Raw genomic sequence first — 12,749 nt, 5'->3', positions numbered from 1 at the left:
ATGCTTTAAAGTTCATCAAAAAATATTAATGAAACAGGAAGCAAATGACAAGAAAATTATTTCCATGAAAAAGAGATAAACTTCCTATTCTGAACTTGCATATATTAAAAAAATAAAAATAAAAAAAAATTACACGACTTCCTTATACTAAAGATGGGACTGTTCTTGAAAAATATGCATATATAAAGTTTTTTTGTTCCCCGCTTTCACTGAAAGTGGGGGATATTAATTTGGGTCTTTCTGTCGTCCGTCCGTCTGTATTTCTGTCTGTCTGTAACACTGTCATTGAGCTTTCGCAATGAAATTTTACATATCAACTCCCTGTGACCTAAGAAAGACTCCTATTGATTTTGAGGTCAAAAGGTGAAAGTTCAAAGTCGTAAATTCATACATTCCGTCTATGTGTAACACTTTCGTTTCCGGGCGATATCTCAATAAGCTTTTGAGCTTTAGCAATGAAATTTTATACCATAATTCCCTTGGGCCTCTCTCACCCCTCTCAAAGTGTCCTGTCCCCCCCCCCCTTTTTTTTAATTATTTATTGTATTAAAAGTCGCTTTGCACTATTTTCAGCACAGGGGCATGTGGAGAGTTATTACGGTTATTACGTATAATACAGGTTGTCGGCGGACTTTATATTCTTATTACATCTACAAGAACTTTTTAGTAAAGGCTAAATTAGACACCATGTATTGTGTAAAATTTTGAAAATATCGAACGTGAATATAAACATTATATGTGACCTTATGTTTGCATTTAATTTGCCATATAATCAAGTGCCTCCGTGGTCTAGGAGTATGACTCTCGCTTCACATGTGAGAGGTCACGGGTTCAAATCCTGGACGATCCTTTTTTTTTTAATTTACTAAATGATAGTATTAAGCATGTGAAATGAAAAAGTTATGACGTCTGGCTTGAACAAACTCAAAAATCATTATTACAGTGTGATAAATATTCTATATAAAAAGAATCTTCTATACACATATTAAAGAATAAGCAATGAAATCTTTATATCCATATTGGCATTTTTATTTGCTTCAATATACATGTATACATTTAATTATTCTACAAACCCCTCCCCCGAACTGCGCATGCTCTTTTTTCCCTAAGCGGGGGACACAAATTCTCTGAATTAGCTTGTTTGATATTAGATTTTGTTATGTCTACGTATGAACAATTTCTAAAACGAAACAAGCCACTGACAAACAAGTTGATGAAACAAGGATATCAGCAGTCTCATTTGAAGTCAACTTCTCGCAGGTTTTACGGTCGATACGATGACCTTGTCACCATATACAACCTATCAGTGAGTCGAATGCTGACTGACGTTTTTCATACTAATAGTTATGCAATGGCACCTGATCCCACCTCTATATTTTGAGGTCCGTGTTTGCCCTGCTTCAAATTTGAATCGTTTCATTGGACTTTCGAGATTGAATACTGTTCGTTATCTACATATTTCATAACGTTCTGAAAATGGTGAACAAAAAGACCAACCCCTCCATAAAATAAATAAAGACACACAGACACACATAATCATAATAATCATATATATATATATATATATATATATATATATATATATATATATATATATATATATATATATATATATATATATATATATATATATATATATATATATATATAAAAATAACAAAAAAAAAAGAAGATGAATAAATAAATTACACTTATTTAGTACAGTAAAACTTGGTTATAGTGAAGTCCTGGGGACCTGTGAATTTTCTTTGCTACTTCCGTACTTCGTTATATCCATATAATGAATCTTTTAAAGTATACTAGTAAATAGCCAACTTTCAATACATGCAAAATCTTTGAAGTGTTACTAAAGAAAATGTTTTTGGTAGCATTAAATACAATTGTTACCCAGGAGAACTATACTTTTCTGTATAACCAAATTTTAAATAGAAATAGTTTGAGAAATTACGTCAATTTAATATTTTGAATTTTTGTATCTTGAAATAATTGTTATAAAATATTCCCTTAAATTTTGTTATTTTTAACCTTTAGGGGACTTACAATCAATTCACTTTATTCATAAATTCGTTATATCAGAGTTTGATTTAACCGTTAAAATTCATAAGGCATTATTAACAATTTTGCTGGGGATACTAAAAAACTTCGCTATATCCGTGTACTATTTTAGACTAATTTTACTCTGTTTAAAAACCCTCATTTTCCAATCTGATTTCTTTCTAACGATTGTAACTTTTGATTGTAATGGAGCACACGGCTTGGTTTTAATAAATGTTAACACCGAAAGGTGGCTGATTCATACCCAAATATGGGTATTTGATATTGTACATGTGTGTTTCGTCCTTTTAGGATGCACTTAATTGTTTCAGTCCATCCAGCTGAAAGTGTAGTCGTGTTTAAGGGCGGTTAACTTGTGGCTGATTGCCGACATGTTTCATTTCTCCGCTGAGCGCTTCAAAAACCGGTCAAATGTACAAGCGCCGGCACCATGACCTTAGTAATTCGGAGATTTATACCACATTATGAAGGCCTTTGAAAGAGATCAGTCTTTAGATATGTTAATACCAATTCTTTTTTATTTCTTCCATGTTTGTTTAATTACACCCCCCCTCCCCCCCCCAAAAAAAAAAATAAATAAATATGAATATAGCACAGAACTGTAATATTTGGTAGAAACAAATAATATTCGATGTTGATTGCTTGAAGAAGATATTAGACGGTCCCATTTGGGCGCTTTCGTCGAAATGTTGATCAGAGCTGAGGTCACAAATCTTTCAGTTTTGTAAATGCACATTGGAGATTCAAATAATTTAAGATCTATAAAGCCACATTCAAATATTAATTATTTAGTTGACCTTTGTTCATGAAATGAAATTTGTCATCAATGTTTCTTCATATTTAGGCTCCATTCTATCATAATATATTATCAAAATAGAAACGTAAGTCTGCTAATAACGAGCAAATATGTTACATCATGCATGTTATATCAGAAAATATTACATCACCGCACACACCTTTCGAAAATTTTATTCAAAATTACTCTATCTTGATATAAGATGTATATAAAACTTCTCAGTATTTCAATTACTAAAACAATGATTTGTAAATGTACCTAGTATGGAAATAGATTCATAACATAGAGTCTAAGTTATAGTCTTTGATCGTTGTATGATAAATATTCCATTTATATTATTTGGTACTGGAGGTATGGGGGTGGTATGGGGGTGGTGGAAAAGAGATTATCACCTCAAATATTTTGAAATGATGGCAGTGACCATTTTTTATTATGGAAAAGCCCATATATTTTTTCCGATCGAAATGTACGCGGTGCACAGTGAAACTATGAAAATACAGGTTCTGTGACCGTTTCATTAAATTTTAATCAGTTGTATAGGAGAAGTTGCAGATAAAGGATGGGTATACCCTCAATGTTATGGAAAGAATGACAGTGCCCACGATTTATTATGGGAAACCCGAAATAATTGTGCGATCGAAACTACAATAAGAGATGAACAATTGAACTACGCAAAAAATTCTGTGAAGGTCTAATAAAATTTTATTCAGTGATAATATTATTGGAGAAGAATATTAAAGAAAGAAAAAATTATAGAAAGAATGACACTGTTCACAACTTGCTATAGGAAATCCCGAAACAACTTAAAATAAGTGATCCACAATGGAACTATGTTAAAAAGATTCTGTGAAAGTATCATTTAATTTTATTCAGTAGTATTGGAGGAGTAAGAAATAAGAGATGGGTATCCCCAAGTGTACTGAAGGTTTAGATAGACACCACTATCATTGTATAACCAACCCCATCCCTTCTCCCCACCTTACCCCCAACGACTTTCTATCGGGTGATGTAATCAAATAACGTAGAAATATGGAAAAATAACGATTTTATGATACTTACATGAACATTTTCATATAAGCATGATTTCCAATAGATAAAGAAATATTCATTTACAATTATGTCTATATTTCAGTAGAAAACTATACAGTGAAAAAAGTCAATATTGATAAAAAATAGTCTCTATTCCCCTTAGCATTCCAGGAAATGTGTGTATTTCAGGTATTTGCGTACACACTGTCCATACTCAGATAATTACATACAGCCTTGAAACAGAATTCATACTCTTCCTGAAAGAGCAAAAGCACATAGTTAACTGAAAACCAAGATCTTTTCATTTGTGCAGTATTTATATACATGTAAAATAAACAGGTTTAGAAGATTTTTTCTGATAATGCATCACTTTCTTTCCGGCAGTTTTTCTAACAGCTGTTTGTCAATAACACAATTTTTTTTATTTATTAAAACTGTTTCTCAACGTTGTTTATTAATTGAATTAACCTGTGTTTATAATAAAATTAGAAGATGTTATCAAATACATGTATTTTAAAATGATACAGTGAATTTAACCTTTGTTGATATCATTTCTGGTCTCCGAATCTGAAGCTGCTGTACGATAGTTAGCATATCAACTTCGCCGTCCATCTCTAGCTGTTCTATTGCATTATATACAGCACAGAACACTCCACAGCAGGTGGCACCATCTCTTTTTTTAAATAAAGAAAAATTATCCAACAGCTGTAAAACCATTTTGTTAAATCGTTAAGTAAAATATTTTTAATTTGTCTTAAGCATTGAAATGAAGAAAAATCTCTGAAAATCTTAATCTCATCTTTTTTTTTAAAGCAGTTCTAAGGATAGTAGAAAGAAAAGAAAAATGATATTTTGAATTTATTTTGAATGATTCTTACTTGGATATGACCGTTATATGCCCATCAGTGTCAGATTTACGATCAAGGCTGAATTGTTTGATTAAATTTGTCAATGTGGATGGTTCAGCTGGAATTTTATCAGAAGACTTCCAATTAGCGCATTCAAAGATTTGCACTTTATGGGTATTTGTGTTTTTCTGAAAATAAACAAATAAAATGCCAAAACACGAATTTTATTTGAGATTTTTCCATATAAAAGTAAAATCTTTCTTTTTAGGTATAATTTTGTAGTGTTATTTTCCTTTCATGCAAAGGAATTCTTCTGCATTTATTTCTTGGATATACTTGGAAACATTCTGATGCATTTATTAGAATGGTTTATATTAGGTGTAACAAGAAATAGGATTGTAGAAACAGTAACCTCTGTCCCTTTAATCTGTAAAGTCGTCTTTCGTATTTCTTTAGATAGTATCCTCTGTTCATCCTTTGTGATTTCATATGGATTTAGTTTGAAAGTTTGTATATCTTCCGACACCCAGTCTTTCAGCTTGAATAATGCAAGATAAGTAAAAGCTCATATTTTGGTTTTGATGTTATGTAATTTATTTATTATACAACTATCTTACCAATACTATCTTGAATAAGATTTTGAATTTTTAATATGCATGAAAGTCATGTTTAATACTTTCTTTATTACCTCTTTGACATCAGCTAAAGGATTTAATGAAATCATGAACGATGATTCCTGATCAAGCAACAGACGAATAAGATCAACTGCAGCATCAGCTACCGGAAGTTGGGCAGAAATAAACTCCTCGGCTCTGCTGAATGACTTTTTTGATTAAAAAAATTAACATGCTATTATTTGCACAAAAAAGTTCAAGAGTAAGTTTATAAACTCACATAAAGAGGTCAAGAAAATGATGAACCCATGATTATCATTCTTTATTAAATATTACTGTAAAGGTGTTCGAGTAAGTAAGTTATATGGATAATGACAGATTATCTTTATCACGACAATACATACCGAGGCAGAAACTGCATTATAGTAAGGTTCTCGACCATGAATATTGGATGTCAAATACACGAGATATTGCTCAACTACAATACATAAATTAACAATTTTTTTTTTCTTTTTTGTTTGAGAAAAATATTTCTATTTATGATATATCTAGACATATTATTTCAATTTTGCTTGCATACTGCATATTATAAAAAGGCGTGTTTTTTTTCTTTATAAATATTGTCTTACATTTTTATCCCTTTAACCCCCTTCCCCCAAATACCTGGTAAAACCGACTTCGTCATGTTCAGGTTTTGATTTTTCTTGCCAGTTTTGAAATCATCGTCACTGTAATAGGGTCTCAAACTTGTAAGTTCCTGTAAAATATAGTATAGTTTTCGGTGATAATTTGTACCTTTTTTTATCATAGGGTATGGAATGCCATCAGTTGAAAATTTTTGGTTGTCTCTTGATACGTCTTAAAGGAGTTTTTCAAATGTAATGAGAATTAGATGAAACTAGAGGTATTGTGAGCACTGATTTCACAAAAGAAAGATTTCCCCACTCCTATTTTCGTGTTATTGCAAAGTACATTTCTTGGCATATATAAATGAGATTTTGTTAAAGTTCCTTTGCTTTCATTCGGGGGTTTAGAGAGATCTGTATTTAGCAAAAATATAAATTTTAATTTTATATAGCTGTGTAATAGGACTTGCAGTTAAGACAAGGGTACCACGAATAATACAGAGAGAATAGCAATATCCATTTTTGCTATGATATACCCCAAATATGTATCCGATCGAAAAGTAAAATAGAAGATGCACAATGCCACTATATCATAGAGATTTTATGAGTTTCATAAAATTGCTTTCGGTGAAGTAAGAGGAGTTGCAGATAAGGGATGACTGTCCACAAATGTAACAGACGGACATCCCCATTACTAAATAACCCCCACCTTTTTAAGAGGGGGTAAAATAAATCATTAAAGGTAAGAGTCACACATGACAAAGGCATCAAAAGACTATTTAACCATATCTTGCTGATTATGTACAAATAACTGAAATGTTAGTCTTCTAGTCTTTATCTTTTTATGATCCTACATTGAACTCATCTGTACAACGTTTTCTTGTTTCTTGCTTTTCCATATCTCCATATAGCTGAACGAAATCCTCTTTTCCGATGAATTTCCCTTTTCGCCTGAAGAACTCGTATAATGCATGATAGAGAAAGGCATATTGTTCCTACAAAGAGGGTATTGCCATATTATATTATTGCATGATTTAAATACAAGAAATAATATGAAAATGTATAGTGATGATAATTCAGGAGAATATATTTGAAACCTAAAATTTTGCTTTTGTTCATAGTTCCTGAAATTTTGAAAGATACAAAAATGGATTAGCATTAATGAAATTTCTAAACAATCATGTTCATTTATGTTTTGCATGTAAGATAACTTACTGCATTTTGTATCATTGTCATCCTGTCCTTTCTCATAGCTTTAACATACTCCACAACGTTGATTTTTCCTTTCTTCACTCCATTTCTAGACAACACATCCAGGGCTATAAAAGTACCTGTTCGACCAATGCCAGCACTAAAATAATTAAAATGTCATTATTCCTCACACAGATTAACATTATATCTTAGAAACATTAATAATGTATCATTGCTCAAATAATACATATTGATATTATTCCTCACAGACATCCTTCACACAAATTGACATTATTCCTTCAGAACATTAATATCATTCCTCACACAGACTGACATTTTTCCCCACACAGATTAATATCATTCCTCACATAAGTGGACATCAATAAAAAAAAAAAAAAAAAAAAAAAAAAAAAAAAAAAAAAAAAAAAAAAACATTAATAGCATTAAAAACATTGATATCATTATATTTACATCCGGTGAATATACTCTCTTTTATTTCTTAAGAAAAACATGGCCGTTTATCAATCTGTAAATGTTGCTAAGAATACACCACCTGTATAGATTTCTTGAGCAGTGGCTCTTCCATCAATGAAACGTTAATATCATTAATACGATGTTTAACTTACTTAATCATACTTTTGATGATTATTTATATAGATATAAATAAAACAGTAAAATGTCTCTCTTTCTTTGTTAGTATGGGAATTAACGTGGCAAGTATAGCGGAAAAAATTAAATCACACGCTTACGCTTATCCATTTTTCTGTGAAAGCTGGGACATGAATTTCTATACTAACAACCAGAGGAAGCATTTTATTGTTTAACTTCAAGATTGACAATATTTACTGCAAAGACTGACTTTAGCTCCCCTCCCCACCACCCTTGAGATTTTGAAGGTAAAAATCTTTTTCACTTTATTCTAAAAGTAGAATCTTCGAAATAATTTGAAAAAAAAAACACACCAATTTTAGAGCCTCATCATAAATCCATATTTATGCAACAAACCATGCAATGCAAACCATCGTTTCGACAGCTTTGGATGAAAAAATCCGCGAACCTGCAGTGCACTAGAATTGGGTGTTGAGATGGTTTCATTTTATGTCGGAACTGTCTGTGGAAAACAACTAGATCTAGTGGATTAGGAGTCCCGTGATCTGGCCATTGTGTGTAGTGAAACTGTACGACCGTCCTTGACCTAGTGACCTGAATAAACATAGAATATTGCAATTGTGACATAAAATGTCAGTTCGTGAATTCAAGTCTGTCTTATACATTCTTATTGCTTTTTTTGACAGGGTATGCAAACCAGTAGGTTTATGGGTCCATTCTAAGACTGGCCACAATATAAAATATCATTTCGTTCACCATTTTTTAAATGATCTATCTCCTTAAATTCCCTGTTGGAATGGTAAATCTATTTTTCTTGAAAATGTCTTAAAATACCAATTTTTTTCCCCAGAATCTACAGTATATTGTATGTAAAACTACGATAAATAATCTATTGAAGACAGTAATAAGCAACGTACGTTCTCTTTTCGCACTGACATTCTTCTTACGACAAAGTATGCATAAACCTTTTCTTCTACAAGAGTTACAGAAAATGGATCGACATCAAGATGTTTGTTTTGATCTGGCCAGTACTGATGGCACTTCACCTAAAAAAGGGAAGAAAATAATAGAGCATGAACATCTTACCTGGTAAGTCTGGTAACTAGCCAAGCTACATGAATCCATCAAACATAGATTTTAGAGTGACAAGACACGGTAAATTGTCTAGATAAATTCTTTCCTCATTGTAATTGTGTCAATAAGATAATAGTATATGTGATACAGTTTAATTATTATCTTTCGTTTCATAGAATTTTATTTTGTCAGAGATTTGCACATAGGTCATTGTTGAATTATCAAAGTAAAAATTTGGCATATCATAACCAGGATATTAGAAATGTAAAAATTCTTCGACCAAAATCTTTTTTTCGCAGTGAAATGGAGGGTTTCTATGAATGAATGTTTCTTCATACGAGGCCGATCAAAAGCATCGTCTTGTCTTAATCAAAGTCTGGCGTTTAATATTCTAATTATGCTTCTATTCTACAATGGAATTAGTTGTCCGACATTTTCTCTTTTAAATGACATTTTAAACATTTCATTTTAAATTTCAATTTTTCTTTTTCTTTTGATTTCTTTCTTTCTTTTTTTTTCTGGGGGATATATCAAATACAAAATATCTGTATCAGGTAAAATTTATTAATGACCATTAAATGAATGAAATATCAAAAACTTATTTTAGACCCGACTCTCCTTTAAATATTCCTTTTTCGAAGATTACCAACCATGAATGTATCTGATTTTCTTGGATAGTTTTGTCCAAAAATATATATCCAACTGATGAGTTATCAAAAATTTGGTTTTGTTCGGATGAAGATATGTAGTTAATTTTTTTTTTTTACAATCCCCGACGATTATCTTTGTTTAAATTCGGTGTATTTACCATAAATTATTGCATACAGGAAAGGAACATCTAAGACTATCAAAGGCATAAAGAACAATTCTTAAATATTGTAAGATTTTTTTTTGGTTTTAAATATAAATTGTTTTCTGTGTCTATATTTACAAAACAATAAACGATTAAATACCTCAGAGCATAATTTGAAAAAAACAACAACATGTAAATGAAATAGTATATTGAAATTAAATTAGACATTATACCGACATAAAAGCAGGTGAATAGCAATTTCCGCCTAAATAATCTGAAAAATGCTACCGACCTATTGGCGTACAGATCTAGACTAATATAATGCACGTGCAAAGGGTATGATAAAAGTTCGGTAGCAGAGAATAAGAATAATTCATAAAAAAAACTTTTCTGAACAAACCTTTGGTCCTTCTATGAGGTTTGTAAGCATCACGATATACTCTATGTTCTCCTGCCAGATCATCCTCCAATGGTCGACCAGAGTGTTGACACGAGGACCTTAAATAGATAGTAAAGTAATTATATACACATATTTATTCTACAAGAAACAAGTATACGCATCACTCTACTTATTTCCCCTACACCATTACGACCCCAACAATAATGATTTTTTTCATTCGATTTTTTCTAGGGTATATCAAATATCATCTTCGCTAGCCAAGGGTTTCTGATACGCTACTCTCCTCATAAGCCCTTGGCATACGGTGTTAAAAAAAGTTGGGATTTTTTTCTCAAGTTGTGATTGGAGTTGATCGACATCGTTCGACCAATCAGCAATTGTTTTTTTGTAAATGACGATTTTTGGGTTCGGGATATATCTTGACTCTTAAATATCGGTAATGTAAAACGCAAGTAAACAATGATCCGTAAGATAACATGCCATTCTATGAATAGCTATATGGTGTCATCCAATATCTAAAGCTACGTGCAAAATATGTGATTAAGAATCTATACTGAAGATGTAGATTTGCATTTTACATGTTTAAATAACAAATTAACATAACTCGATACCTTCTTGTTAATTATTCTTTAAAAACAATTTTTTTTTTAAATACGCTTTTTATTTCTGTCGATGACGCAATCTGTGCGTACCTTTTTGTCACGTGATCATGATTCTTACCACAATCCCGTCTTTTGTCAGCACCGTATGCCAAGGGTTTATGAGGAGAGTAGCGTATCAGAAACCCTTGGCTAGCGAAGATGATCAAATATACAAAATGAAAAGATAAATCTTCGTGATTTTTTTTAAACAAGCGAACAAAATATTGTTTGTTTGAAACGTAATTTTACAATTTTCATCGTAAAAAATCTTTTACCTTGACATGCGATATATTCTCGGTGTCCTTCAGAATTCTACAAGGAAACAATTTAAAGGAATTTAGAAATTGTATCTTATTTCCCCAGTAATAAACGATTACAATACTACAAACTTAATACATTAGCATCATACTCCAATATAGTTCGCATTGATGTAATCTGATGCAAAGTCGTCACTTGTTTCCAAAATAACCCTTGAGTGGTCATCTGAAGAGGAAAAAGACAATAATCAATTTCTTGAATTGTTTTTAAGTAGAATAAGTAAACGTATTTTTCCTTCTCTGATGTTAAAAATGCTTTTGTTCGTTTGTTTAACGTCCTTCTGAATTTTTTTCACTCATATTGAGACGTCACTTCCAGCCGGTGAAGGACTGCAATTTTTCACTTGTACTCGGCACTAACGGTCTTGGAGCAGTGGGGGATCTTTTTCGTTTCACCACATAATGCGACACGGGACCTTGATTTATACGATCTAATCCCAAGACCCGGTTTTGTGTCACACAGTGGATTCGAATCAGCGACATAATTAAGGATCGTAAGGATTAACGTCTTACTCCGCGACTCTGGAGCAAACGCCCTTACCCCTTTGCAACGCAGTTAAAAAACTTTACAAAAATGCTAATTTTTCTGAGCATTCATGTTTTTTTGTAAATTTTGTAGAAAAGAATTACTCATTATATTCAAATTAAATGTGATCTCTCTTCTTAAAAAACACATTAGTTATCATAGAGAACTAGGATATTTTAAGAAGAGTGACCACATTAAATTTGAATATTATGAGCAATCTCCTTTTTATTCCATATATGCTTAGATTAACTTATGGCTTTTTTTAATTGATGTATTCGGAGATTTTTTGAACCTGTGTCTAATCCTGATGGTTTTTTTGTTTTGATAACATGTGCTCAATTTAAATGGAAGATACCCACTGAGAAATTTAAAATATAACTCTATATTAAACAACTCACACGGAAAAGTTGTTTTAAATCTGTTCCTTGGCATATTTTCCTCCAGTTTGGCCGTGTGGCAATCGAACCTTTGTCCGTAAGGAAGAGTCTGTAATAAAGATGTTTTATTAATAATTACTCCATATACAACAAATGTACAAAAATATCAATATAAAACCTCGAGGAAAACATCGCTTAAGCATCTGTACACAAATAACATTGATATATGTCGAAGACATAATGCAATTTAACCATGTACATGTATGTATATATGCAACAAAAGATGAACCTTGAATTCTTTGATAAATCCTTCGTTTTCATTGGCTTCTTTGTGTTTTATGATGCTGTGGAGGTCTGATACTAATATGTCTCGTGCAGAGGTAAGATTGTTATAATAAACTGCCTCTTCAGGATTCTCTTCATATGGTTCCTCAGTTTCGTCTTCTCTTTCAACTAAAACTTGTTGAAAATTAATGTTACCGATGCTTTCTAGAAAAGAGGAGTTTCAAGGTCTCGCTTGATACTTTGCTTCTTTAATTTCACAAAATTTCTTCAAAAAAGAAAGAGGACTTTCTCTTCGAATAAGTTTGCATATTTCTTGGTGAAAATTGAAATCTTTACTGAATGTTTACTCTTTCTTTTATAATAGGTTTATTGTTAAATTTTTATTCATACCATTGTTGCCATGTACATTTGTTTCGTACATGTATGTAACCCTTCGATGTTTATTTTCTTCTTTAGAACGTCGCATCCTTATAGCAATTGAAAAAAAAAAGTTCATCAGATATTCATATTTTAAATACTGTATGTTTTAACTTTATATGAAAAATCGTTTGCAATTTAATTTACTTAT

General features: G+C 31.5%; 1 protein-coding gene across 1 annotated transcript in view; it reads right to left on the bottom strand.

Annotated features, from left to right (window-relative positions):
• The window catches only part of LOC133189389 (receptor-type tyrosine-protein phosphatase kappa-like), a 326,872-nt gene extending 314,896 nt beyond the window's left edge, over window positions 1-11,976 (bottom strand). The window contains exons 1-13 of the mRNA XM_061324769.1: window positions 11,918-11,976; window positions 11,086-11,159; window positions 10,952-10,988; window positions 10,036-10,133; window positions 8,686-8,814; window positions 8,217-8,362; window positions 7,184-7,319; window positions 6,823-6,963; window positions 6,006-6,099; window positions 5,747-5,820; window positions 5,417-5,551; window positions 5,141-5,266; window positions 4,759-4,916 (exon numbers count right to left, since the gene is read on the bottom strand). Of these exons, the coding sequence (XP_061180753.1) occupies window positions 4,759-4,916; window positions 5,141-5,266; window positions 5,417-5,551; window positions 5,747-5,820; window positions 6,006-6,099; window positions 6,823-6,963; window positions 7,184-7,319; window positions 8,217-8,362; window positions 8,686-8,814; window positions 10,036-10,133; window positions 10,952-10,988; window positions 11,086-11,159; window positions 11,918-11,951 (1,382 nt within the window). The 5' untranslated portion in view covers window positions 11,952-11,976. The remainder of the gene's footprint in view (window positions 1-4,758; window positions 4,917-5,140; window positions 5,267-5,416; window positions 5,552-5,746; window positions 5,821-6,005; window positions 6,100-6,822; window positions 6,964-7,183; window positions 7,320-8,216; window positions 8,363-8,685; window positions 8,815-10,035; window positions 10,134-10,951; window positions 10,989-11,085; window positions 11,160-11,917) is intronic.
• Between the last annotated feature and the right edge of the window lie 773 nt (window positions 11,977-12,749).

Source organism: Saccostrea echinata, unplaced genomic scaffold (assembly GCF_033153115.1).
Source record: "Saccostrea echinata isolate AGI-Se365-2 ecotype Australia unplaced genomic scaffold, CSIRO_AGI_Sech_v1 ptg000018l, whole genome shotgun sequence".
In the NCBI taxonomy this organism is placed as follows: Eukaryota; Metazoa; Mollusca; class Bivalvia; order Ostreida; family Ostreidae; genus Saccostrea; species Saccostrea echinata.
Note: the sequence above shows the minus strand (reverse complement) of the source record. Positions and strands in the feature narration are given on the sequence as shown.